Raw genomic sequence first — 27,121 nt, forward strand, 5'->3', positions numbered from 1 at the left:
ACAGGGGAGGATCATCCTAAATAATGCCACCGTCCATAGCAGGTTAAACAGCCGGGTTTGCCAGCGCCGGAGGTCTTCCTTGGCCTTCTTGACGAGTGGGGTAAGTTTTAGTGCCCATTCCAATTCGGGGAACAGAGTGACCCATATGCCCAGATATTTTCTACATAAGATGTTCTAAGCAAACTTCCCATTCTATCCTATAGGAATAGGTAGACTTGCCATAGTGAAAAACAAAATTGGCAGTATTTCACTCTCAGGACATGCCACACACACACCAGAGCATGTCCTAGGTTTCACATACACTGCACTCTGCCCACAGGGGTACCTTGTACCAACCTTAAGGGTGACTAACATGTAAGAAAAGGGAAGGTTAGAACCCAGCAAGTGGATGCACTTGCCAAGTCAACATGGCAGTATTAGACTACACACAGGCACTGCAATGGCTGGCCTGAGTAACATTTACAGGCTGCTTATGTGGGTGGCACAACCAGTGCTGCAGGCCCACTAACAGAATTTGATGTACAGGCCCTGGCACACTCAGTGCACTGTACTAGGGACTGACTAGTAAATCAAATATGCCAATCATGGAATCCCCAATCCATAGCAACAATGTACAGGGAGAGCATATGCACTTTAGCACTGATCAGCAGTGGTAAAGTGCCCAGAGTCATAAAGCCAACAAACAGGTCAGAAGAACTGAAGGCCACAAAGCAAATAATCTGGAGATAAACCTGCTGTAAAAGCCAGGTCTAACAACCCCTTTCAAGTCATTCATTCTCACTCACTCATGGAAAATTGATGGGTTTATTTAAGCGACTCCAGCCCCCACTTTCAGTAAGATGAGGTAAAAATGCCCATCCTAGCTTCAATTTAAAGTTGAAATTTATTGTGGAGACATGTCATCCATCATAAGATGAATAGTGATTATTATATGATGCTACATTTGCGTTCCTGCCAGGGGTTGCACGCACGTCGGCTGTATGTTGGTCAAATGACCATAAGTGTTCAAACTCGGGTCGTTCTGCTTATTGTTACATGAGATGGTCATTGTCTTCGTGGCTCGGGAGTGCCCGGGATTGTGTTCATAATTTAAGAAATCTTACTCGCAGTCCTCGGACATTAGCTGTGTCCGCTACTGAAATGCTGTGATTGGTCAATCGAACACAGGAGGGCTAGTGTCAAATCCTCTCTCAATCGTTCTCAGGTTTTCCCTCTAGAATCTGGTACTGCCCTTAGAGTCTGGACCCCCATGCACTGAGCATTCAAGAAACGACTGAATCTTTACCTTCAGTTCCCTTCTCTCCTTCCCTCCAATTCCTTTTTTATTTTTTTATTTTATTTTTTGAACCTGTGCGTCTCCGGTCCAGCTTTGATTCACTCTATTATTCTTTATGTGCTATGACTTTGACGTTTGCAAATAGTCCAAATTCCCATGTCCTTCTCTTTCGTTCAATCCCAAATGCTCCCTGTCTCCTCCTTCGTGATTTCTTATTGATTGCACGCCTTCGGAGGAACCTGGAGTCCTGTGGTTTACCTCTGTATCCTTTCCCCTTGGTCACCAGTGTATTGACCTCAAACCCGTCCAGTAAGTTTTTGCCTTCCGTCGCCAAATATTTTCCAAGCTCTAAACCTTAATTTGTAGTGTCTGTACATTCTTACCATCCCGGGATCTTTATTTTTTACCCATGCCCTTTTATTGCTCGAATACCAGGTTTGGTATGATGTATGCTTCAGTCTTTGTTCACACCGCTCTCATGCTGAAGACCTCGGTGTTGTCTTCTGTTTGTGTATTTGTACTGGGTCCAGTTTGCTCTGATCTGGGCCCTTTGTATGCCCTTTGAAAAACACCAAGAAGAACAAGCATTTGCAATGCAATAGGTCTCGCATTTATAAGAGTGTGAGCTATTGGCATTGTAAAATTACAATGCCTTTTATTTATGTTCTGGTTTTAAAACAAATAAAAGGCATTGATTGTCATTTACAATGTCAGTAGCATAAACTTGCATAAAAGCAGTGTGCGGCGTGCAGCAGTGTGCGGCGTGCAGCAGTGTGCGGCGTGCAGCAGTGTTTCGTGTAGCAGTGTGAGGCATGCAGCAGTGTGTGGCATGCAGCGGCGTGCAGCAGTGTGCGGCATTCAGCAGTGTGCTGCGTGCAGCAGTGTCATGCAGCAGGCAGCAGTGAGTAATGCAGCAGTGTGCAGCAGTGTGTGGCGTGCAGCAGTGTGTGGCGTGCAGCAGTGTGTGGCGTGCAGCAGTGTGTGGCGTGCAGCAGTGTGCGGCGTGCAGCAGTGTGCAGCATTGTGCGGCATGTAGCAGTGTGTGGCGTGCAGCAGTGTGGAGTGCAGCGGCATGAAGCAGTGTGTGGCGTGCAGCAGTGTGTGGCGTGCAGCAGTGTGTGGCGTCCATCAGTGAGTGGCGTGTAGCAGTGAGTGGCGTGCAGCAGTGTGCGGCGTGCAGCGGTGTTAGAAGGGGCGATCTCAGGGGGGTTACAGAACATGTTCCTGGCCACCCGGTGACCCACCTCTCCCAGAACTAGGCCGAGCACTAGCGTGGAGGCCCTTTCAGAGAAGGGTCTCGTACCTAGGATCGCACAGTAGGTTTCAGAGAACGGCGTTCTTTGTCTAGAGATTCTGTGGGTCTTTATGATCCGTGTTGCAGTTTTTGATCAATACAACAAGCATTGGTAATTTCTGGATAGGGGGATTGGGGTAGCGGGGCAGTCTTTCGGTTCAGGGTCTATGCCGAATATCCTTCGCACAGCTCTCAATCCTCGAGCCGGGGGATACGGGGGAGCCGCGTTTCACTCGGCAGGCTCAACCGGTCTTTGGGGTTAGGGGAGCCGCGAGTCTCTCAGCAGGGCTCAGGTGTTCTCAGTGTCCAGGGAGTCGCGATGACGTCAGCAGGGCTCAGATGGTTCCGGCAGAAGGGGTTTTCTGCCAAGCGGGAGCCGCGACGAACTCAGCAGGGCTCATCCGGTTTCCAGGGGTTGGGTAGCGTCCTCCTTTTCAGATTTGTCGAGCCGCAACCAGGTCAGCAGGGCTCTCTTAGGTCCAGGTCTTCTATTCCAGTCAGTCCCCCGAGCACCCCTTGTTATATGCCTTCCTTTCTTTGAAGTCTGGAGTCCTCGCAGAGAGGGGTCTTGGTGCCTGGGGGCGGTGTGTTGGATTTCCTGCCGCTCGGCTCTTTGATCTTTTCAAGTTGGACCGGGAGGGACTCCAGACACCAGCATGCGAGGAGCCAGCTCCCCGGGGGCCCGGAGGGTGATCAAAACCCTCTCCTGAGAGGAGGTCAGAGGTGTGATAGAGACTACTCCTCCCTGTCTTGCTTGGGGGGGTTCTTTCTCCCTCGGCCGGGCATGCGCGTTTAGGGTCTAGGTTTCGCTGGGGCTCCGGGCCGGCCATCGGGGACAGGGTGGCCGGAGGTCTGTGACATCCAGGGATCAAGGGTGGTGCATGGGTTGGGCTGGGATGCTAATGGTCGGGGAGGCCCACGCCATGAGGCCCGGTCCCACACGTGTCCCCCCCCAGCTGAAAGTCGGGGAGAACTACCCATCCTCTTGGGGGTTCTCCTCGCTGAGGCAGAAGAATCGGGACAGGCCGTCAGCGTTGGCGTGGTCAGTACCCGGGGGATGCTCTCCGGTGAAGTCCATCCCCTGGAGTAAGATTGACCATCGCAGCAGTTTGGTGTTCTCTCCTCTCATTTGCATCAGCCACTGTAAGGGTCGATGATCTGTTTGGACTCGGAAGTGGGTTCCGAACAAGTAAGGCCATAGCTTCTTTAGGGCCCAGACTACTGCAAAGGCCTCTCTTTCAATGGTGCTCCACCGTCGTTCCCGGGGTAGTAACCTTCGGCTGATGAAGGCTACGGGCTGATCTAGGCCCTTCTTGTTGAATTGTGAGAGGACAGCCCCGATGCCATGCTCCGAAGCATCTGTCTGAACTACAAATTCCTTGGAATAGTCGGGGGCTCGGAGCACGGGGGCGGTACACATAGCGGTTTTTAGGGCGTCGAACGCCTCTTGGCAATGGGAGGTCCACTGTACTAACTTCGGCTGCTTCTTGGAGGTTAGCTCTGTGAGGGGCCCCACTATACTGCCATAGTTTTTAATGAACCTCCGGTAGTAGCCGGTGAGGCCTTAAAAGGCCCGGACTTCTGTTTGGGTCGTAGGAGGTTCCCAGGCCAAGATGGCGTCGATCTTGGGCTGGAGGGGGGCGACCTGCCCGCTCCCGACCTGGTGTCCCAGGTAAACCACTGAGCCTTGTCCAATTTGGCATTTGCTGGCTTTGATGGTTAGGCCTGCTTGGCGCAGGGCCATCAGTACCTGTCGGAGGTGTTGGAGGTGTTCGGTCCATTGGGAGCTGAACACCGCAATGTCGTCTAGGTATGCGGCGCTGAACTCTTCTAGTCCGGCCAGGACCCTGTTGACCAGCCGCTGGAAGGTGGCCGGGGCATTTTTCATTCCAAAGGGCATGACTCGAAAGCGGTAGTGCCCATCTGGGGTGGAGAAGGCGGACCGCTCCTTGGCTCCCTCGGTGAGCGCAATTTGCCAGTACCCGCAAGTCAAGTCGAAGGTGCTGAGGTAGTGAGCAGCACCGAGGCGGTCAATGAGCTCGTCTGCCCGGGGAATAGGGTGAGCGTCGGCGCGGGTGACCGCATTGAGCCCCCGGTAGTCCACACAGAACCTTAGTTCGGGGGCGATAACAGGGGCTGCCGCTTTCGGAACCAGTACCACGGGTCTGGCCCATGGACTGTCGGAGGGTTCGACCACCCCTAGGGCTAGCATCTTAGCTACCTCGGCCTGGATGCAGGTCCGGACCCTGTCAGAGACGCGGTAGGCTCTGTGCCATACCGGCGGGCTGTCTCCGGTATCCACGTCGTGGACACACCAGTTGGTGACCTTGGGGGTGAGGAAAAAGAGGTCTGCAAATTGCCCCAATAGCTGGCGGCAGTCATCATATTGTTGGAGGGTGAGGTAGGAGGAAAGTCTCACTCCCTCTATGGAGCCATCTTTGTCCTTAGCACACAGGAGGCCCGGGAGGGGCTCGGTGTCCTCCTCGGCCCCCTCGACTGTGGCCAGGAGCAAACTCAACTCCGTCCTCACGAAGTGAGGTTTGAGGCGGTTCACGTGGAGGACCCGGAGGTGGTTCCGAGGGGACTGGACGTCAACTAAATAAGTGACTTGACTCTTCAGCTCGACGACTGTGAAGGGCCCAGTCCATTTGTCTTGAAGGGCGCAGGGTTTCACCGGGGCCATCACCCAGACCTGTTGGCCCGGCTGAAACTCGACCAGAGTGGCATTCTGGTCATACCAGCGCTACGTCTTCTCCTGGCTAGCCTCGAGATTTGCCTCGGCGAGCTCCCGGAACTTCCGAGTCTGGTTGCGGAGTGCCAGGATGTAGCGGAATACATCTTGGGGTGTCCCTCGGGGGGTGGTCTCCCAGCCCTCTTTGACCAGGCTCAGGGGTCCCCGGACGGGGTGCCCGTAGAGCAATTCGAATGGGCTGAACCCCAGGGATTTTTGGGGGACTTCCCGGTAGGCGAACAGGAGGCAGGGGAGGAGGACGTCCCATCTGCGACGGAGGGGCTCTTCGAGGCCCATGATCATCCCCTTCAGGGTCCGGTTAAACCGTTCCACTAGACCATTGCCTTGGGGGTGGTATGGGGTGGTGAATTTGTACGAAACCCCGCATTGTTGCCATAAGGACCTCATGTACTTTGAGAAAAAGTTAGTTCCGCGATCACTCACGACCTCGCGAGGGAACCCCACGCGGGAGAATATCCCCATCAAGGCCCGGCCCACCACGGGGGCCGTCACGGTTCGGAGGGGAATGGCCTCAGGGTAGCGCGTGGTGTGGTCCACCAGTACGAGGATGAACCGGTGGCCCTGGGCGGTCCTGGGATCCAGAGGTCCCACGATGTCTATCCCCACCCGCTCAAAGGGGGTACTGATGACAGGGAAGGGTTGTAGTGGAGCCTTGCGTTTCCCACCACTTTTTCCGCTGGCCTGGCACGTGGGACATGACTTACAGTGGGCCTCTACATTAGCTCGCATCTTGGGCCAATAGAAGTGGGTGACTAAGCAATGATAGGTTTTGTCTTGGCCCAAGTGTCCCGCCAGGGGCACATCATGGGCTAGGCCCAGGTGGAAGTCTTGGAAGCGCAGGGGTACTACCAGTACCCAGGCCGACCCTAGTTCAGCAGACTTCTGCTCACTGTACAGGAGGCCGTTTTCCCAATACCTCCAGTGGGTTCCAGACCGGTCGCCCGCCGCCTGGGCTTCGACCTGCTGCCGGGGTTCGATGAGGGAAGGGCAGGTGGCTTGTTCTTTGCAGAACTCCTCCCGGGAGGGGCCCCCTCGGAGCACCATTGTGCCAACTCGGGCAGGTCACCTAGCTCGGTCATTTGCTCGGGGTCCTGATATAATGGTCCATTGTCGGGGACGGGTTCTCCTTCCGGGAGAAGGTCGTCAGGTTCGGGTAGCCTGTCCCAGTCCTCTGGGACGGCGACAGGGCTCAGAGTTGGGGCCTCAACTCCCTCGAGGGGGGGCGATCGGGCAGACATGGAGCGCGTGGTGGCGCACACCCATTCGGGTAGTCCCATCATTCCTAGGTGGGCCCTTCGTTCCACCTGCCCCCACAGGGAGCTCTCAAGATCGTTGCCCAGGAGGCAATCTACTGGTTGGGAGGCTCGGACGGCCATTCTCAATTTACCGGTTACTCTCCCCCATTCGAAGGGTACCAGGGCCATCCTGCAGAGGCTCTCGGAATTGTCCGAGGATATAGCAGGACAGAAGACATTGGGTAGTATCTGGTCTTCCGTGACCAGGTGGCAGTGGACCACTGTGACACTCGCCCCGGTGTCGCGGAGGGCCGACTCGGTGACCGTTGACCGTCACTTGCTGTCGGTATTTCTTGGTGTTGGCAGGTAAGGGGGCTCCGGGAACCATTTCCCGGTCTCCTAGGGAGACCAGGGCCATGGCTGCCAGCTCCCACTCCTCGGTGTCCTCCATCTCCTCCCCTAGGGCCACGGTGGCCATCTGTCAGGCTGGGGGAGCTGTTGCTGCGGGCCGTTGGTACATGGGACATTGGGGGTCACTGGCATAGTGACCAGTCTGTTGGCATCGGTAACAGGTGATCTTGAATCTGGGTCCCTGCCTCCCCGGGGGCGCCGTGCTGGCTGGAGGTGGGGCTGAAAAGTGCGGGGGTTGGTTTCTGGGGGGACTATGCTGGGGGCCTGCCTGGGATTCCCTCTGTCTTCCCTGGTTCCCCCCACCCCTCTGGCGGGGAGGTCCCTGACTGTAGCGGCCATAGTCACCCACGGGGCCCCATGTCAGCTTCAACAGCCAGTTTCCGAGGATCTGTGAGCTTGCTGTCGAGGAGATGTTGGCGTAACTCTACGAAGCAATTTGCGGACAAGTGTTCCCACGCGATAAGGTCGAACAGCTCCTCAAAGGTGGAGACCTTGCTGCCCTTGATCCACCCGTCCAAGGCCCTGCTGTAAAAGTTTACATACTCCACCCACGTAGTACCGGGTATCTTTTTACAGTCTCGGAACCATTGCCGGTACATCTCGGGGGTGAGTCCATATCTCGCTAATAGAGCCTCTTTCATGTGGCTGTAGGAATTTAGCACGGTGGAGGGCAGGTCCAGTAGGGTATCTCTCCCCTCGTTCAGGAACCGGCCCCACAAGCCAGCCCCCCAATCCTTCTGTGGAACTCGGTGGGAGGTCATCTCGACCTCGCAGGCCTTGAACCATTGCTGGATGTCGTCGTTCTTGTAATACTCTTTCACCACATCCTTGGGGATGTGGAACTTTGGTTCCACCGAGGAAGAGGTCTGTTGATTCCCCGGGGGTCTGGATTCCTCACTCCTGGCCTTTGAGCTCGATCTCTTTTAGGCTGTGCTCATGTTCCAGTTGAAGTTTTCTTTCTTCGTGTTCTCGCTGGCGTTTCTTTTCCTCAAGTTCCCCTTGCAGGCGTAACTGTTCTACAGCTAACTTTTTTTCAGCCAATTTTAGCTCTCCTTCTATCTTTAGTTTGGCTAGTTCCAGTTCGTGGCTGCGGCTCCTCTCTCGGTCCGCTAGTTCTTCCGGGGGCAGGCCCCCCTCGGGGGCGTTGCTCCTTACCGGGGTGCTTCGGAGTTTGTTCGGGGGCTCCACCTCTCGAGCGTCTCCTTCGGTTTGGGGAAGGGAAGCTCCGGCCTCGATCCAGGCCTTCAATGCTTTCTGGAAATCTTCTTTTGTGCTTAATCCGGTGGTAGCGATTCCAAAGTCTTTGCAAAACTGCTTTAGTTCTCGGTGCGTATATTCTTCCAACCGGTCCTCTCGGAATGTAGAACTCGCGTTGGTTCCTGTGGTACTCATTGTGGTTCCTCCTTCCATCTTTGTCCGGTAGTGCGTCAGCGGTTTACTGTACGATCTCTAGGTGTCAGCTCGGATCCCGTCGCCTGCCACCAAATGTTAGAAGGGGTGATCTCAGGGGGGTTACAGAACACGTTCCTGGCCACCCCGTGACCCACCTCTCCCAGAACTAGGCCGAGCACTAGCGGGGAGGCCCTTTCATACCTTTCGTACCTAGGATCGCACGCGCTGAGCTACTTGACAAAGGGACACCACCTTCAGTAGAAAGGCGTTCTTTATCTAGAGATTCTGTGGATCTTTATGATCCGTGTTGCAGTTTTTGATCAATACAACAAGCGTTGGTAATTTCTGGATAGGGGAATTGGGTAGTGGGGAAGTCTTTCGGTTCAGGGTCTATGCCGAATATCCTTCGCACAGCTCTCAATCCTTGAGCCGGGGGATACAGGGGAGCCGCGTTTCACTCGGCAGGCTCAACCGGTCTTTGGGGTTAGGGGAGCAGCGAGTCTCTCAGCAGGGCTCAGGTGTTCTCAGTGTCCAGGGAGCTGCGACTACGTCAGCAGGGCTCAGATGGTTCCGGCAGAAGGGGTTTTCTGCCAAGCAGGAGCCGCGACGAAGTCAGCAGGGATCATCCGGTTTCCAGGGGTTGGGTAGCGTCCTTCTTTTCAGATTTGTCGAGCCGCGACCAGGTCAGCAGGGCTCTCTTAGGTCCAGGTCTTCTCTGCCCGTCAGTCCCCCGAGCACCCCTTGTTATACGCCTTCCTTTCTTTGAAGTCCGGAGTCCTCGCAGAGAGGGGTCTTGGTGCCTGGGGGCGGTGTGTTGGGATTTCCTGCCGCTCTGCTCTTTGATCTTTTCAAGTTGGACCGGGAGGGACTCCAAACACCCAGCATGCGAGGAGCCAGCTCCCCGGGGGCCCGTAGGGTGATCGAAACCCTCTCCTGAGAGGAGGTCAGAGGTGTGACAGAGACTACTCCTCCCTGTCTTGCTTGGGAGGTTCTTTCTCCCTCGGCCGGGCATGTGCGTTTAGGGTCTAGGTTTCGCTGGGGCTCCGGGCCGGCCATCGGGGACAGGGTGGCCGGAGGTCTGTGACATCCAGGGATCAAGGGTGGTGCTTGGGTTGGGCTGGGATGCTAATGGTCGGGGAGGCCCACGCCACGAGGTCTGGTCCCACAAACGGCATGCAGCAGTGTGTGGCGTGCAGCAGTGTGTGGCATGCAGCAGTGTGTGGCGTGCAGCAGTGTGTGGCGTGCAGCAGTGTGTGGCGTGCAGCAGTGTGTGGCGTGCAGCAGTGTGTGGCGTGCAGCAGTGTGTGGCGTGCAGCAGTTTGCGGCGTGCAGCAGTTTGCGGCGTGCAGCAGTGTGAGGCGTGCAGCAGTGTGCGGCGTGCAGCAGTGTTTCGTGTAGCAGTGTGCGGCGTGCAGCAGTGTGCGGTGTGCAGCAGTGTGTGGTGTACAGGAGTGTGCGCAGCAGTGTGTGGCGTGCAGCAGTGTGTGGCGTGCAGCAGTGTGTGGAGTGCAGCAGTGTGTGGCGTGCAGCAGTGTGAGGCGTGCAGCAGTGTGTGGCGTGGTTTGTAAACAACAAGAAAAGCGGACATCAAAGGAAGGGTGGGAGGGAACGAGCATATGGGGTGTGAGTTATAACGAAAGTTAATTGTTGTAAGAGGGGATGCAGGAAGTGAGGCAGAGCACGCGCTGGTGAAAGCAGTCTGCTGCTTTCAAGTCTGATGCCAGATGCCAGCTTCGCGCTTGAATGCCTCACATGCACTGGCCATAAACTGCATTCATAAGGTCTTGTGCCCCTTACTAAATCCCTCTGAATGCGTGAGGCGGCGCACGTGCTGGAAGTAGCTGGTGGCAAATGGAATGCCCGTGGTTGTGCGCGTAACTGCCACCCGATCCGCCTAGGAAGCCTTTGGGAGCATTTTCTGAAGCCCCTACATAAGTCTCGCTGAGTGATCGCTTACGCGATAGCCAGGTGAGACCTAAAAATGAATGAGTTGTCGAGGTTGCCAGGTATGCCATGATGCCACATGTCCACCATGTACATACAACCGAAATGGTGAGAAGCGAGAGCTAATTTCTGCATTATGGTATGCCGCATAACTGCCCTTGTCTTGAAACTGTACCTCATACAAATAAAACGCAAGATGCATGTTTCTGAGTAGTGAGTTTTATATTTTCTATTTCAGTTCTCCCCTTGGCCACTGGAGATGAATCGACGAAAGGCAAGTACAAATGAACTGAAGCAGAACTTTAAATGCTTTAAGGCTTGCTTTGAATGTGTCTGTAATGAAACCATGTCAAGGTTCTACTCGTACTACATGCTAATCATACTTAAACTGTTCCAAGTGTGTTTGGAGCCTTGCACCGATATGCATGTGACGCTTCTTCTCGGAGTAGAGGCATCGTACACTGCAAGGGGAGTTGAAATGAACTCTGAGTTCAGTATTGTGAGTGTGACTTCTGCCCTTTAGTAAGACGGGTGAGCATTCACTAGGTGTTCAGTGATGCTTATTCCCATGTGTCATTCATGAACTAATATGTAATAACTTTTGTTACACCTTCTCATAGAAGTCACGGGCTTGTTGATGCACCCTGCCATACTACGCTTATTGCCAGCATTTCACATTGACCGAGAGAACACTCCTAGGCCGCGTCGCCAAATCAAGATTTGGTTTGGGTAGAAATCTGATTGCGTGTGCATGGGAACAAGAACTAACCGAACACAAGTCGCTGTCTGAGTCCTGATCAGTTTTGCACTGGGTGTAGTGCAAAATGCGTCCTCGCGTCCAACATCATTCTAAATGCTGGACTGACACTGTGTGTATGTAATGGAAATGATGCAAATGTCACCACAACCTAATTAAAGAAGATTAGCAATAAGATCAGTAATGTCAAAGTATTTTAACATTGATCAAAAAACACTGTTCGCTTTTGCTTATCGATAGAACTTTTGAGATGAAGATCACGTCTGTCATTTCTTTTCACTCATTCGGTCCACATGAATGGCAGCCAATGAACTAGCCCTAGAGGGTGGTGCACTGCCAGATGAAGAGCAAAAGCTGAAACCTTTTGAGTGCCTCAAAACTGATAGTGAAAATCCGAACGCTATGGCTCCCTAAACCCGGAACTGAGTGTTACTTTGAAATATTACTTCTGGGGGGAGGTGGGGGGAGGGGTTGGCTGCTGTAACTCCTTCAGCCCCCTCCCCCAATACTCTTTGAATTTACTGATGGTGCTCATGTCTTCCTGCCATCCAATAGCAGGAAAATTTATGTAAATGAGTCCTGCAGTCTTTATTGGGCCCTCCTAGAGAAGAGCACTGCATATTTGAACAGCAGCACCAGCCGTAGTCGGATTCTTTATCGGTGCACTGGGGGGTGCCTGGTCCCACCGAGTCCCGTCAGGCTCTTATTTATTGTGGCCATGCTGGAAACCCACTGCTGCCTGGAAAGCTCTCCATGCAACTGTCCTCGCTGATGCTGTAGCCTGCTCCCTGTCCACTCGCTGCACCTCGGCTACCTCGCTTGTCCCAGGCAAGAGCGCAGGGGGCAGGGTCACCGTTGTGGTGGGGGGGGAGGCTTGACAGTTTTCCCCTGCCTGTTTAGATATGTTGGGGTCTTGTGCCACCATTCTAGTATCAGCCCATGGGAGGATAGTGGGAGGGGGGGGGGCGGCCTTCGAGGTCAATTAAACCGCATTGTAAGGGGCCACAAGCATGTCTACTACACCCAAATGTATTAAATCGGGGACCCTGTGCAGTCTCCCTGACTGGGATGGGCCCTAGCACACCCTTGTCGTATCTCCAAATTCCAGCAGAACCCTTTGCACTTAGTCAGCTTCGCCCTCCGCCCCCCCGAGCAATTATCTTGAGCTTCAATGGACTGATTTTTGACCATCTTGGGCTCCTTTTGCTCCTAGTGGGGAGCTCTAGTTATGTAGAGCCTCTGCAGCATGCCTCCTGGCTTAAAAGGGGATTTACTGTGGAGAGGGATGCTCCTGGAGAGACCCACTGGTTCAGGTGTCAACTGTAAGCAGAGTCCGAAGTCCATCAGGGTCTTTTCCTTCCAGCTTTCCATGGTGTTGTCACATGCCAGTGCTAGAGTATAACTCCAACAACTTCTTACCTTTTTACAAGAGTATTTAAATGGGGATGGAAAGTTGTGGAAGCCAGGCACCACTGGCCATTCCTAGGGTGTCACATCACTCTTCCACCCAGACCTCCTGGTCAAAATTGCACCATCAATAAGCCACTGTTAACATCTTCTTTAGTGGCCTTAACTCAACCCCCAGCTGACATCTTAGTCAAGGACTTTTCACTAAACTTCAAAAGAGAGCCTCCCCTGAGTTGGCCTCCAATGTCTGTGCTTCCTCCTTTGTTCAGGGGGCCTGGGCTCTCCCAAGCCTTGTACAGTGTCGACAGTGATTTAACAGATGCAAATTATTTTCCTCTCCCCTCCCCTTGCTCAGGAGCGGAGTGAAGCACTGTTAACTACTCCTTTTGTGTGGGGAGTGGTTTGTTCCCTCTGCTGGGTAGCAGAGTAATTAACTTGGGCATAGGATGGAAAAAGGCCTGTACTCTGATCCTGAGCTGAACCAGAGAAATATGTAAATTCTTGATGACCCATAAGGTATACATGCAGGATCTTGAGACCTGCTGATTCAAACGGGGCACACATGTTTCACCCCGGTTTCATCCCATACACAACTCTGCAGGTCTAAAGGAAGCAAAACTGAACTTTTAAGTCAGATTTCCCCCCCCATGTGTACACAAGTGCCCCTACAGATAAAACAGTAAAACCTACTGACCTTACCTCTGAGTGTGCACAGATATGATAAGGCCTATCCCAGGTCTAACCTAGCAAAATCCCCTTAGTGCCAGGCTACCTGTGCGCAGTTACCAAGCTGTGCATGATGGAAGGCTCACATGCGTACCCTGCACACATGTGCGAACAGGTGTGCTTGTAACCAGCTAACTGCCCCTTACTCAAGCGGGAGACGTGGCTTCCTCGGTCTATTTCCGAGGAAGTCACATCTCCTGCTCCCCTTCGTAACGACCGCGAAGCTGGCGGCATTCATTTAATCATTTAATCTCCAACCGGCTGGTGGAGACCTTTAGAAATTTGAATATTTTCCCAGACCACAACCGCTCGGTGTGCATCTACGGATGCTGAATTCTCCTGGATCCTTTAATATTCATTATATAGGATTCCTCTGTGATTAATTTTGTTTCAGATACAACAGATCTGACTACAAACTAACACAGAAGTGGCGATTCAACCACTCATATTAGGAGGCATAATGAGCCCCTAAACACACCTGGTCCTGACGAAAGCCTCAAGAAAACGCAAGAAGGCTGAAACATGTTTACCTATTAGTGCGGTAGACTAGTTACTAGGTCTACACACGCACCACGCTTTTTCTTTTAATTTCCCACATCGCCCTCTTTTTCTAATAAAATGTTATCGCATCAGAGTGATGTAGGGAATTTTAAACTTCACCACACACGAGCACTTGCACGTCCCTCTCTTTTTTGATATCTGGACCCTACAGGCAAATCAGATGGTCTACCTCCAGGCGGAGGACAGCATATATACAATAACGAAACCCTATGATGATGCTGTGACAGTACACTGAGGCGGAGAATCAAGATATACCGCCCCCGACCTGTGTACTTATGTGAGGGTTTATATAAGGTTACGTAGACCTGGGCTGCGATGGGAGGGGGAAGAGTGAGATTTCCTTGTACCTCAAAGGGCCTGGTCTGCCTCTGACAATGCCGTCTTCACCTCCTGCCAGGAAACCATACCAGAGAAAGCAGAACTGGTTCTGGCTGGGCACAGCCCTCTCTGCCTAAGAGATCAAAGGATTTTGGGATATAAATATTGGGGCCCAGACCCCTGAACTTTAGAACTATTTTGGATCAAGAAGACTGCCAAGAAGAAGAGCTGGAGAAGCTGTGAGGAAGACCTACCTTTTTGCTGTGTGCTTTGCTGTGTTGACCTACAGTGGCTGCTTCTGTACTGAACTTTCTGCAATCTGCTTTGTGCATTTCTCCAAGGGCTTGAGGTAGAGCTTGCCCCCGTTCAAGAAGTATCAGGAACAACAAAGACTTCAAGCTCCTCTGCCCGCAGCACTGGGGACTGTGTTTTGTGCTCTAACACAGGAAAAGCAACTCTATGACGCCGCTGCCAACACCGTGTCCTGACTGCACCGCAGAGGGCAACGCCGCAGCGTGACCCTGGTCTCATTGACACCACCACCGAGCCACTGCTCGCACCACGACCTGTGGGCTCCGCACTCCGCACCGCCTTGCTTCATGACGACACCCTGGCACCGCAGAGGGCAACGCTGCACCGTGACCCTGGTCTCACTGACGATGCCTGTTGATGCCGCCACCGAGCCGTTGCTCACACCGCGACCTGTGGGCACTGCACTCTGCACCGCCTCGCTTCATGACGACGCTTTGGTATCCCCACCAACAACACTCCATGCCGAAATCGACGCTGCTGCTTGCACCGTGTTTCGAGGGCACTTCTCGTAAAGTTAAATGACGCACAGCCCTCATCCCGCACCGCAGCCTTGGCCTGCCCGCACCATCGACTCCAGTTCGTCAGCCGGCGACAGCGCTTCAGCAACGACGACGCCGCTGCTTGCACAGAGACCTGCTAGCACCGTGACGAGCACCGCCTTCATCTCGCACCGCAACCCTGGTCTCACTGATGACGCTATCGGATGCCGCCACCGAGCCGCTGCTCATACTCCTGAGGACGCCGCACCGCTGCAATTCGCAATCCGACGACTCCTGCACCGACCTCCGAAACCGTCGCCTGCGGATGCCGTGTTTTTGGAAACTCAACGAGAGGTCACCGGCGCCCTACATTTCTAAAAGGTACCGTTTGCGGGTCTTCCCGACACCGTAGGTGGTCCGCCACGGCACGGTCAGCCAGAACAGTTTGGATTTGTTTGCTCACGACGCCGTGAAAGCCCCGGACAAAGCTATCGACATCAAGGAACTGTTTTTAAGCATATTTTGATATCTCTAGATTTAAGTACTGTATTGTGGATTTGTTTTTGGTCTTGTATGTAAATATTGGATATTTTTCAAAGCTGGTGTGGTGTCCTTTTGTAGTGCTTACACTGTATTACTGTTGGTTATGTGCAAATGCTTTACACACTGCATCTAAGATAAGCCTGACTGCTTGTGCCAGGCTACCAAGGGGGTGAGCAGGGGTTATTTTAGGAGTGTACCTCCCTTATCCTGACTAGGAAGAAGGGTTCCTATTTGGACAAAGGTGCAAGCCCTTGCCAACTAGAGACCCCCATTTCTAACAGACTTAAACTGTTACTTAAAGGGGACGGGGGTTCAAATAGTTAGCCACTTGTTGGATGCTACAGGGAAATAAAGAACAGAAAACTACTGTCTGCACAAGGCCCAGCTGTACACTGGGCAAGAGCTCTAGCAATAGAAAGCCTAGGTGCTAAGTAGTCTGTCCTAACTAGGATGCAAGCTGCAGGAATGAGCAGAAGGAAGTTAGCAATCAGTTGGAGAAAAGTGGGACTTAATAATATATATTTTTTTTTTATACCTCTAGAGGACTAGGCCAATGTGCTGAGTATTGGACATGGTGACTATACCAATGAAGGGAATGAGGTTGGTATAGTTCTGGTGAGGTTGTTGCTGTGCTGAAAACTGGTTCTGCAAGACTTTTATCAAGGTATTTGCCTTGTGGAGCCCTGTCAGCCTACAGTTTCAGCCTTGCCCTGTTGGAGGATTTTGAGAACCCAAAAAATGATTACGTCTGGAGGTCGACCAATGAGAGGCAGTATATCTTTCACCGCAGTGGAGTGACATTGACTGCTATAATCCAGTGTTCTAATTGGGCACAGCAGCCAGTGTCTTTGGTAGGCGTTCAATACAAAAGTATCAGACTTTGCAGACCCTCTCATGGTGCAAATTTGGACTTTTACTGCTGAAAGAATTTGAGCTCTAAAAAGCTCCTAGGTAAAAATGTTAACTGGTATGACCTGCTGTGTAAACAGAAACCCCAGTCCATCACAGTCCAGCATGAGACCTTGCGCCCCAGTCTCAGTCAATGATTAACAAGTATAGGAGGCTGGCACAGGGCCTCACTATAGGTGGACACTATATACTGAGTCCAGGCAACCCTTAGTGATAGTGTTTAGGCCCCGGATAACCAAAGCTCTCAAGGGGAAGCTGTGGAGAGCAGCTAAGGCTTATAAGGAGGATGCAGAGTGGGTAAATTTACCACGTAGTCAGTAATTTCACAAAAGAGAACCACCAAAGTGAATTTAAAAATACTTTGTATTTATTAAACACAAAATACTTCAAAAGCAGGTAAGTTGCATAGGAAAACACATGGGCCACTATGAGAAAATCGAACCACATGCTAAAATAGTGGAATGTGAAATGGTCACTAAAACACAACTACTACCAAAGGATGGAGGATCCCAGGGAAAGCACTGAACCACCAAAGATGAGTACCCAGGGACCCTAAGGTGTAGTGTGGGTTAGCCACTCCCTATGTACAACGCTAAGTTAGCACAACCGCGTCAGTTGGTAGAAAGCCATCTTGCCACTACTGCTGCTTTTGCACACGACACTGTTGTTACATGTTATTCATTTGAGAAATGCTTACTCGACTTTGCTTCACATGAGAACCGTCTGTTGTTTAACATCCTTAACAGTGAGCAGTGACCTTGGTCTGTACACCATGTAAAGAACGAGTCTGGGTCACGAGACGGTTCAGGTTGTTGTGTTCAGGTTGATCGTACCACTTTTTAGCCATAACATGCATGCAGCTGTCAATACCTGAAAGATGAGAGCTTTAATATTACAGAGCAGCATGTTTTAGATTCATTCGGAGAGAAGAGCTGTTGCAGGAGAGAGCCTAGCTGATCCTGTGATGTGATTCCACTAAGCTGATCTATACGGTATGGGGTCCCCCATTCAAGCCTAAGAGAACTTCTATTAGTCTAATAATAACCTATTAGTTGTTAGAGAAAGGAGGGTGGTTGCTTGAATTTTATGATCAATTGTGTCTCCTATCTTAGACCCCAACGGCTCCATGTACGTGCTACAAGTACATGTATGTTCCCTCCACTTCCAGCTATGAAGACGCAAATACATTTGTGTCCAACGTCAACATGTCCTCTTTCAGATCCACCATGAATGGGTCGGATATTCCGTTCCTAAGTATGCTTTGCCACCGTCTTTATATGGTGTACCTTTCACGTTTTTCAGCTCTGGCAAGTTAGGCCCTGAATTCTGCCATCGAGCCTTTTCCTGCCTTCTGCCTCTGAATGCTCCAGCCTGGACCTGCATCTGTATCCATGACCTTTGTCTTACTCCCTGCGCGGCTAACGGTGCCCGGCTCGGCCTGTTGCCTGCCAAAGACTGTATTTTGCCTTCAAGTTATCTGCTCCGCTCCTCGAAAAATACATTCCTGTCTAGTAGTTTAGGTAAACATCCTTCCAGCTGCAGAGCAAAGGGCCCGGCCTCACTGTCTCCGTGCAAGTAATTCATAGCTCCTGTTACCATGGTAGGCCCATGCCCCCTCGCATCTCATGTAGACACATAGACGCTTATTCACGCATTAGCAGTCAGTATAGAATAGCCTCTGCTTGAGAGACCTTTCCTTCCAGATAATACAGTTCCTTAAACACAAGATATTAGATACGATTTGGGATTAGGTTGTTCTGACATCCCAGACTTCTGTCTCCTCATGTGGGGCTCAATGTCAAATCCCCTTCACCCTCTAGTTCCACGTCAGTCACACGTCATGCTGCTGCACGCGCATCTCTGCCAAGTATTTCTGCTGACATTGCAGGATTCTCTTATGGATCCACCCACCTGTGACATCCTCTTAATGACGTTTCTAGTACACGCCCTTATGCCCTTATGCACGCCTATTGTAACGCCTTTTTCATTACGTATGTGTATTCTTATCTCTCCTCTCAGCTGTTACGCCTTCTACATCTGCCTTTACTGTAATGCATTGACTATATATATGATAACCTGTCAATAATGTATGCTGAATCCCTTCCCGAACCTTCGTGGTGACGGAATCCGATTGCCTGGTTCGAACCAATTCCTTTGTAAGGAATAAAACCCCCTTTATAACCTCAAATACCACGGATTCTGCCTCTTATTTTTCTGAGTTATTCTTATTAAACTTTACCGCATAAAAATAGTACAGGTAATTTAAATATTTACCACATAATTGGCGCCCGAATAGGGACTCCTCCCCCGCCCCACACGCCGGAGGTGCGTTGCAGGCCCGGTCCCCTGCCACAGCCGGACGGACAACTACGCGTACCCGCAGGATTTCCTGTACCTCCCTCAGGCCAACGGAGGTGACTGAGGCTGCGATCAACACCCAGACGAGGCGGTGAGGAGTGCGGAGGATCCCGACCAGAGCCTAGCTGAGAGAGCAAGATCCGAGGTATACAGAGGCCCACCAGGTTCCGAAGTTCCGAAGTATCTACGTCACGAGTCGAGTCGAGTCAAGTCGAGTCCGGTCCAGTCCAGTCCAGAGTTTCCGAGGCCTTCTGTTCCGTTCCGTGCTTCCCGGTGAGTACCATTGCTGGGGACGCATCTAGACGTGCGCATTAGTTTGTGCCGGTCAAGACGGGTTTGGGTACACAGATCCGGTCTGCACTGTTTTAGCGGTGTATCTGTACTGTTTAGCAGAACATCCAGTATTATTCAGTTAGCTAGTTTTATTCTAATTATTGTTGTTCGTTCTGAAATGTTTTAATATGTTTTTAATGTCGTGGTATGAGTGGTTGTTCGATCTTCATTACTGTGTTTATTGTATTAATTGTGTTCAAGTCCGAGTAAGAGTCAAGTAGCAAGGTTTAAAGATGCCGTTATTCTCAAAATTAAGACAGATAAAAACTAGAAAAGGGATACTCGAGGAAGCCATTCCCATTCCACCTAGGGACACTCCAGGGTACTTTATGTACCATAAACATGGCCTAGATGCCATACTATATCTTGATTTATGGGTGGACTACACCAAAGATTTAGCAGAGAATCAGAGATGGCCCGCTGCTGGGACATGGGATGCAGATTGCATCATGAGAGTAGAAGAAGCATTATGGAAAAAGAAAGCCAGACAGTCACAGAAAGATGCCATTGAATTATGGCGTAAAGAATCACATAGACGCACAGAAAAAGCGCTCAGAAAAGAAGAGAAAAGTAGGGAGGATTCAGACAAAGCCCGAGAAAACATATTAGTTGAGGAAGGTATCCGAGTAAAAACAGAACAAGTAGACAGACAACGAAACACTCTTATGAATGGTATGTATCCTCTTCTGGCCGAGGGTTTACCTAAGGCCACCCTGGAAGTACCAAAAGATCTGCCACCTCCATTGCTTCCGATTAAATTGCACCATAAGACCGCAAAGGACATTTTCCTTTCTTCCTATTTAGACGATGTAGCCCCCGAATATGTTAATGATCCACCGCCACGCACACCACCTGCTGATGGCGCTCGACCCCGAGATAATCTGCCCCCACCTATGCAGCAACATACTTCTCCTCCCGTTTCAAACCTTCCGCCTGTTCCTCCGCTCCTTCCTGCACCTAATCTCCCTACCTTACACCCAACAAATCCATTTGCTGGACCTAGCACCTCAGGAGGTGCGACAGGAGGTTTTCATACGCCACCATCAACAGGTCGATTAACTTTTAGGGATTTAGCACACCAACGTACACCTCAAACAGTGAATTACGACATATTTAAGGAGCCTCTTACAGACTGTAGATATGATCCAGTACCCGGTAAAGACGACAGAATGATGCTATCATCAGTACGTCTACGACGAGTTGCGAACTATTTAATGATACTACCAGGAATGACTGATCATCTAGACAAAATATATCACTTTGTCCAAACAGGGCAAGGTCCTGAAAGTATTCGCGAGGCCATGGCATACCAGAAAGTGGACACGCAAAAGCTGCTGTTACGCTTCTTCATAAACTGCTTGATTAGAAACAGAGATAGGCCTGGTGTAGACCCGGAAGAAATGAAAGCACATAACAAATGGGGTCAGAATATAGCAGGCGGAAAACATGATAAACAGAGTAGTATAGAAAATATGTACCGAAGGATCCGAAAAACAGTAGAACAAATACATGAAAGAGAACAGCCTGAAAGAGAAATAGAGACGGATAAGACTGAATCCTCGGAAGAGGAGGAACGATCAGAAACGACAACAGGACAATTACAATTACCAGCTAGGGAAATGATAGCTTATGTAGGTAAGGGAAGATCTTTTAATAATTCAATGCGTCCGATACGTCCAGAAAGTAAGAGAATTTTTCTAACAGCCATGTCAAATCCAAAGACCCCTGAACACTTATTTCAGGCTACTGATAAAATACTTCAAGAACGAATGGGGTACCATGTACTCGAATCTATGGATGAACAAGAATTAGCCAGGTCAGCAGTACAATGGGCTGACAGTTCTGATAAATATAGTGATGACGCGCTAGCACACACGTTTTTGAATCTTTCACCAGACGAACAGCGTTTAGCCGGTATATACATGATACAACACCTCCTTATATTGTATAAAAGCCAACACTCCGATCCTGGTCCCCTACCTGATATATTGATAGAACTACTCATGGAGAAATGGAGAGGTCTAGGTACCGATCTAATTAAAGTAATTCTAGAACATTGGCACAGATACAGTGCCTTCCTGTGTTCGCAGCTTGATCCAGCTCCCTCCATGGAAAGAAAAATGTATTACATAGACAGACAGAATCCCTTACGCGAAGTGCACCCAGTTAGAAATGAAGATAATACTTTTAGACGCGTGTTTGTGTACACGCCCATAACTAAAATAGAACTATTAGAAATGAAAAAATTAGTGCCCAGCCATGACAAAGATCCAGCAGGTTTTCACCGCGAAATAAAAGATATGTTACTCATGGGTGATTATACCTATCCTGACATCATGAAAATATTAAAAGTATTGTTGCCTGCCGGTATTTACGAGAAACTCAAAGAAAAAGAATGGGAGGTGGGAGACCAAAAGATTGATTGGACTGCATTAGAAAACGAAGAAAATACCCGAACTGCAGGCCTAGGGCTTGGGGACAAAACTAAAGCGTTACCAGGATTGTTAGTACAAGTATTGCCACGATTATTAACTACGAAAAAGGAAGACTGGGGTGCCATCTCAGCCTGCAAACAGAAACCCGATGAAGACACTAGTGATTTTTATTCCCGATTCGAAAAATGTTTTGGTATTAATAGCGGTCTGAAAGCAAGTAGCGAGTCATATCCACATCTCTTTGTAACAAAATTAGTCGAGAATTCCCTGCCCCAGGTTAAGAACAGAGTATTGAAAGTCGAGAGCACTTGGCAAGCTAATACCCCTTCACAAATGTTACAAATGTTACAGTACCACCAGAATAGAGTTAGGGAAGAACAAGAACACGAACAAAGACGTATGAAAGACACGAAAATGAAAATGCTCGTAGCTCAGTCAGTTCCAGCTGACAGTCATAAAAAGGGTGCGACACAGTCCAGTAACTCAGCGGCTCCTGTTAAAGGGACATGCAACTATTGTAAACAGCCAGGTCATTATATAAACGATTGTGCAGTTCTGAAACATAATATCTCTACGGGTAAAACCAAGGAGAGACCACGTCCACCTAGACAGGATCAGATCCAACCACAAGTACTTCAGAATGTACAGCCTATGCAAGCTTCACAACAGACCGTAGCAGTACCACAGTCACAGCCTATTGCCGCAGCACAAAACACGACACAACAGATGTACCAGTATGCACAAAATGACTATCCCGATTATCAGCGATACACATGAAACAGCCTAGAGAGGGAGGTTGGCTTGCCTCTTATTGAGGTTCCTGTAGATCAAAAGGGTCCTTATGTACATAGTCAAGTATTAGGGAAAGACAGAACGTTTTTAATTGATACAGGGGCAAGCAGAACAACTATAAGTCACAACGAAGTTCCAGGGGCACCCCTCTCAGGCTCCCAGAATATTTCCCTTGGTTTTTCAGGAAAGCCTATTGTTAACGAAGTATCGCAACCTCTTCCCCTTACAGTTGGTCCATTGACACGGACTACAGATTTATTGCTTACAAAATCATGCCCAGAAAACTTGTTAGGTATAAAGACACTGAAAGCTCTAGGAGCTGTAATATGTTGTTCCCCGGAGGGGGTACGACTATTCTTGCGTGACTTTAAAGGTCACTACGTATTGAAAGACATGAATCACCGGTTACAGAATGTCCCTGCACATTTATGGGCACAAGGCCCCACTGATGTAGGATGTATGCACATTACACCATATCGAGTCACACTCAAAGCAGGAGTGGTATTACCACGAATCCGACAATACAAGTTACCCCCAGATGCTGTAGTGGCTTTGCTGCAAATCATTGATGAGCTCATTGCACAAGGAGTGGTCGTGGAAACCGACTCCAATGTATGTAATTCTCCTATCATTCCAGTTCTTAAACGTACTGATCCAAAAGCACCCCCAGTTTATCGATTAATTATTGATCTGCGCGAATTGAATAAATGCATTATACCACAGTATCCCGTGGTCCCAGATATCTCTTCATTATTGACAGCTATTGATTCAGAAGCAACGTTCTTTACTGTAATTGACCTCAAGAACGCCTTCTTTAGCGTCCCAATCGATCCGGAAAGCCAATATTTGTTCGGATTCTGTTTAAATGGACGAAGCTTCAAATTTGCACGCGCACCTCAAGGATTCACAGAAAGCCCCAGCATCTATAGCCAAGCACTGAAAAGACAACTTGACGGTATCCACATGCCTGTTAACACTGCCCTGCTTCAGTATGTCAATGATCTGCTGATCACCGCCCAAAGCGAACCTGAATGTGAAAAAGCATCACTGACGGTTTTACATTTTTTGGCCGACAAGGGGCACAAGGTGTCCCCTTCGAAGCTGCAATTTTGTGTTCAGCAAGTTGTGTACCTTGGGCACTTGCTGTACAAAGGGGGGAGACAGCTCACACCTGACCGCATCCAGTTAATTGTAAACATGCCACCACCCAAGACACAAAAGGAGGTGCGGGCCTTCATAGGCCTCACTTCGTACTGTAGACAATGGATTCCCCAATATGCATTTCTAGCAAAACCACTCATCCAGTTGTCAACCCAGGAGGCAGCGACATCGACTGTCCTCCCTTGGACTCAGGAACATACACAAGCTTTTGAAGACTTAAAGAAAGCCTTATGTCAAGCACCAGTTTTAGCGACACCATGTTACAGTAAGCCTTTTACACTATTTGTCACAGAACGCGAAGGTACTGCCTTGTCAGTACTCACTCAGGACCAAGCAGGTTCACACAAACCGTGTGCTTACTTTTCTAGCACATTAGATCCAGTAGCCCAGGCTCTGCCTGCGTGCCTGAAATCAGTCGCAGCGACAGCTTTAGCGATCAGACAAAGCGATTCCATAGTATTAGGACATCAATTGACAGTGCAAGTTCCACATTCCGTGGAAGTTCTTTTGAACCGAACACAAACCCAGCACTTGACTATAGCACGACTGACAGGTTACGAATTGACATTATTTCAGCCACACATAGAAATCAGACGCTGTAGTACATTAAATCCTGCCACACTTTTGCCATTAAGTGGAACAGACCCATTAGCACATGATTGTATTGAAGTCATTACTATTACGACGAAACCCAGACAAGATTTGACAGATATTCCATTACCAGATCCAGACCTGACACTTTACGTGGATGGTTCATGCATGAGAACAAGTACAGGAGAGTTAGTGGCCGCTTACGCAGTCACGACAGACACCGAAGTTATTGAAACAAATCGTATTGACACCTTGTCAGCTCAAGCAGCAGAGCTCATTGCTCTGACACAAGCCTGTATTCAAGCCAAAAATAAGAGAGTTAACATATACACAGATTCACGTTATGCATTCGGAGTTGTACACGACTTTGGAGTCCTCTGGCGAGAGAGAGGTTATTTGACTTCTCACGGTGCCAACATTCAACACGGTCCCCTCATTCAAGCTCTGTTAGATGCAATACATCTGCCTACTGCGATATCTATCATGAAGTACAAGGCCCATACAAAGGTCACCGATATCATTTCCCAGGGTAACGACCTAGCAGACCGAACAGCTAAACAAACTGCTCAGAATCGGACTCATGCAACTGACTTGACAAAGACAATAGTTCCGACATCGACACACTGCATGACAGTTAGGGATCCCACCCTTGATGTAATTGACATACAGACACATGCTACACCAGAGGAAATCAAGAAATGGACTGAACTAGGAGGGATCCAAACAGATCAGGGATGGATGACAAAGGGAAAATCTACATGGTTTCTCCCCGACTCCATGGTTCAAGTTATCATTAACACAATACACAGTCCAGCGCATCTAGGAGAGAAAGCTATGCTAGACAGTATTCAAAACATTTGGTTCAATAAACACTTACGAGCAGCAGCCAAACAGAAAGTGCGTACTTGCATGATTTGTTGTCAGTTCAATCCAGGTAAAAGTATTCCTGTAGAACAAGGTGGATTTCAACCTCCCGATCATCCTTTTGAAGTCCTCCAGATGGATTATATCCAGATGGAACGTTGTCGAGGATTCAAATATGTCCTCGTAGTTGTATGAGCACTTTCCCGTTGGACAGAAGCATACCCAGTCTCAGATTACACTGCTCCGACCACTGCCAAGCAGCTGGTTCGTGAATTCTTCCCACGGTATGGTTTGCCCTGTGTCGTGTACTCAGATAACGGTCAGCCGTTCTCATCCGAGCTAATGAAACACATTTCACTCCTGTTAGGCTATCAGTGGAAATTCCACTGTGTCCGGCATCCCGAGGCAGCAGGTCTCGTGGAGCGTCATATCCAGACTCTGAAAATTCGACTTTCTAAAATCTGCAGAGAGAAAGGCGTCGACTGGATAGTAGCTTTACCAGTTGCGCTCTTTTACATGAGAATGGTAGCACACTCTCGAACAGGGCTATCCCCATACGAGGTGGTCTTCGGTAGGCCACCAAATATGTGGGGGACGCCTATACCTCGTAAAATTACTGACGTTGATTGTAATATGCTGACAGATTACCTAGCTTCCTTGATGTCTGCACTACAATCTTGTCGTTCACAGGTAGCTGCAGCCTTTCCCGACAACACTGAGGTGAAGCCCCACGAAGTGGTTCCTGGTGACTATGTATTCATAAGAAACTTCGACAGGAGGAGCCCGCTGGAGCCCCGCTGGCAAACGCCGAAATTAGTACTTCTGACCACGAGGACAGCAGTGAAGATTGAGGATCGCAAGGGTTGGCTACACTCGAGCCACATCAAGAAATTTCACGGACTGCCTTCTGATTTGAACTCTCAGCCCTGCCCTCCTCCACAGACTGACTCAAAACTCCCCCTGGTCGAGAAAACTGCTTTCCAGGAATATAAACTGAAACTAAGGTCTAGCAAATCAGACAATTTAATTGTTTAAGTCCTCTCCTAGGTGAATCTGTTAAATTAGTCTCTGATATGTATCCTCTAGACCGAAATAGAGAGAGAGATAGACAGAAACAGCTCAAGAAACGTGCATATTGTAAATCACTTCGTAGTCACTGTATAGTGACATTATTGATTATGTTTTTTCTAAGTCTTCTGATTATTGCTGCAAGCATACTGTTGCACATATACTATCCTATTTTCAAGCATGCACATTCTGCTTTCAATGTTACTGCCGAACACTCTTTTAACGAATTACCTCCACATGAGTTGCCCTACAGACTTGCGCTGCGCAACAACACATTCATTAGTATGTTACACCACTCCCATCAGACCAACAACGCTACAAATTGTTGGATATGTGGCCGACTCCCTCCCTACCAGAACTACAAGGGAGTTCTGCCCCTCTTTCCGTATCCGTGCACACACAATGGTTCCTGTGGCGCATGGTTTAGTTTGATTAATTCTTTAGATTCAGACACCGTAGTTTATCAAGGCAACTGGATATGGGGAAACCTGAACTTAGCTTTGCTTAAAGTCTGCTACCCTAACAAGGAGGGACTTCCCAAAAGGACAGGAACTGATCTAGAAAATGAAGTATATGGATTAGGTAACTTTACACTTAACCTCATGATTCTGAATGTTGAATCCGAAGCTGCACCAGTCTTGCCTGCTATGTCAGTGTTACCAGTCAAAGGTGAATTATGTACAAGAAAGAATGGTTCAGTACACCTGGGTCATAGTAAATGTACTACTGTGATCGAATTCAGTGATCAAGGCAAATCTACATTTAGAGCTTCCCGTCATTCCTACTTCATTTGTGGTCATACTGCATATATACGTTTACCTCTAGATTGGGATGGTACCTGTTACATTGCATTCCTTCTGCCACCTGTTTTCCTAGCCCCTCCTGATTATCATAGAAATACCCATCTAGTACACAATAGACCCCGGAGAGATCTCCCGATTGTCGACTACACTGAAACGGCATGGGAGCAATACACAGACTTCAATAAAGGTTTCTTCCCCTACATAGGTGCTGTCCTTAATAGTAAACTGATACGCAAATTAACCAGAACCCTTGAAGCAGTAGTGAATGAAACTACCTCTGCCCTGGGCAACTTAACAGAGGAGCAGTCTGCGATGCGGATTGTTGTTCTCCAAAATCGTCTTGTCCTTGACGTCATCCTGGCCGATAGGGGCGGAGCCTGTAGAGTCATCGGATCTAGCT

General features: G+C 49.6%; 1 protein-coding gene across 4 annotated transcripts in view; it reads left to right on the forward strand.

Annotated features, from left to right (window-relative positions):
* LOC146809250 (zonadhesin-like) overlaps positions 1 to 27,121 on the forward strand; it is a 173,769-nt gene that overhangs the window by 117,595 nt on the left and 29,053 nt on the right. For all 4 annotated transcript variants that reach the window (XM_085616074.1, XM_085616076.1, XM_085616073.1 and 1 more), the window contains one exon: positions 10,543 to 10,578. In XM_085616074.1, the coding sequence (XP_085472200.1) occupies positions 10,543 to 10,578 (36 nt within the window). The remainder of the gene's footprint in view (positions 1 to 10,542; positions 10,579 to 27,121) is intronic.

The sequence above is a fragment of the Triturus cristatus genome, chromosome 7 (genome assembly GCF_964204655.1).
Source record: "Triturus cristatus chromosome 7, aTriCri1.1, whole genome shotgun sequence".
NCBI lineage: Eukaryota > Metazoa > Chordata > Amphibia > Caudata > Salamandridae > Triturus > Triturus cristatus.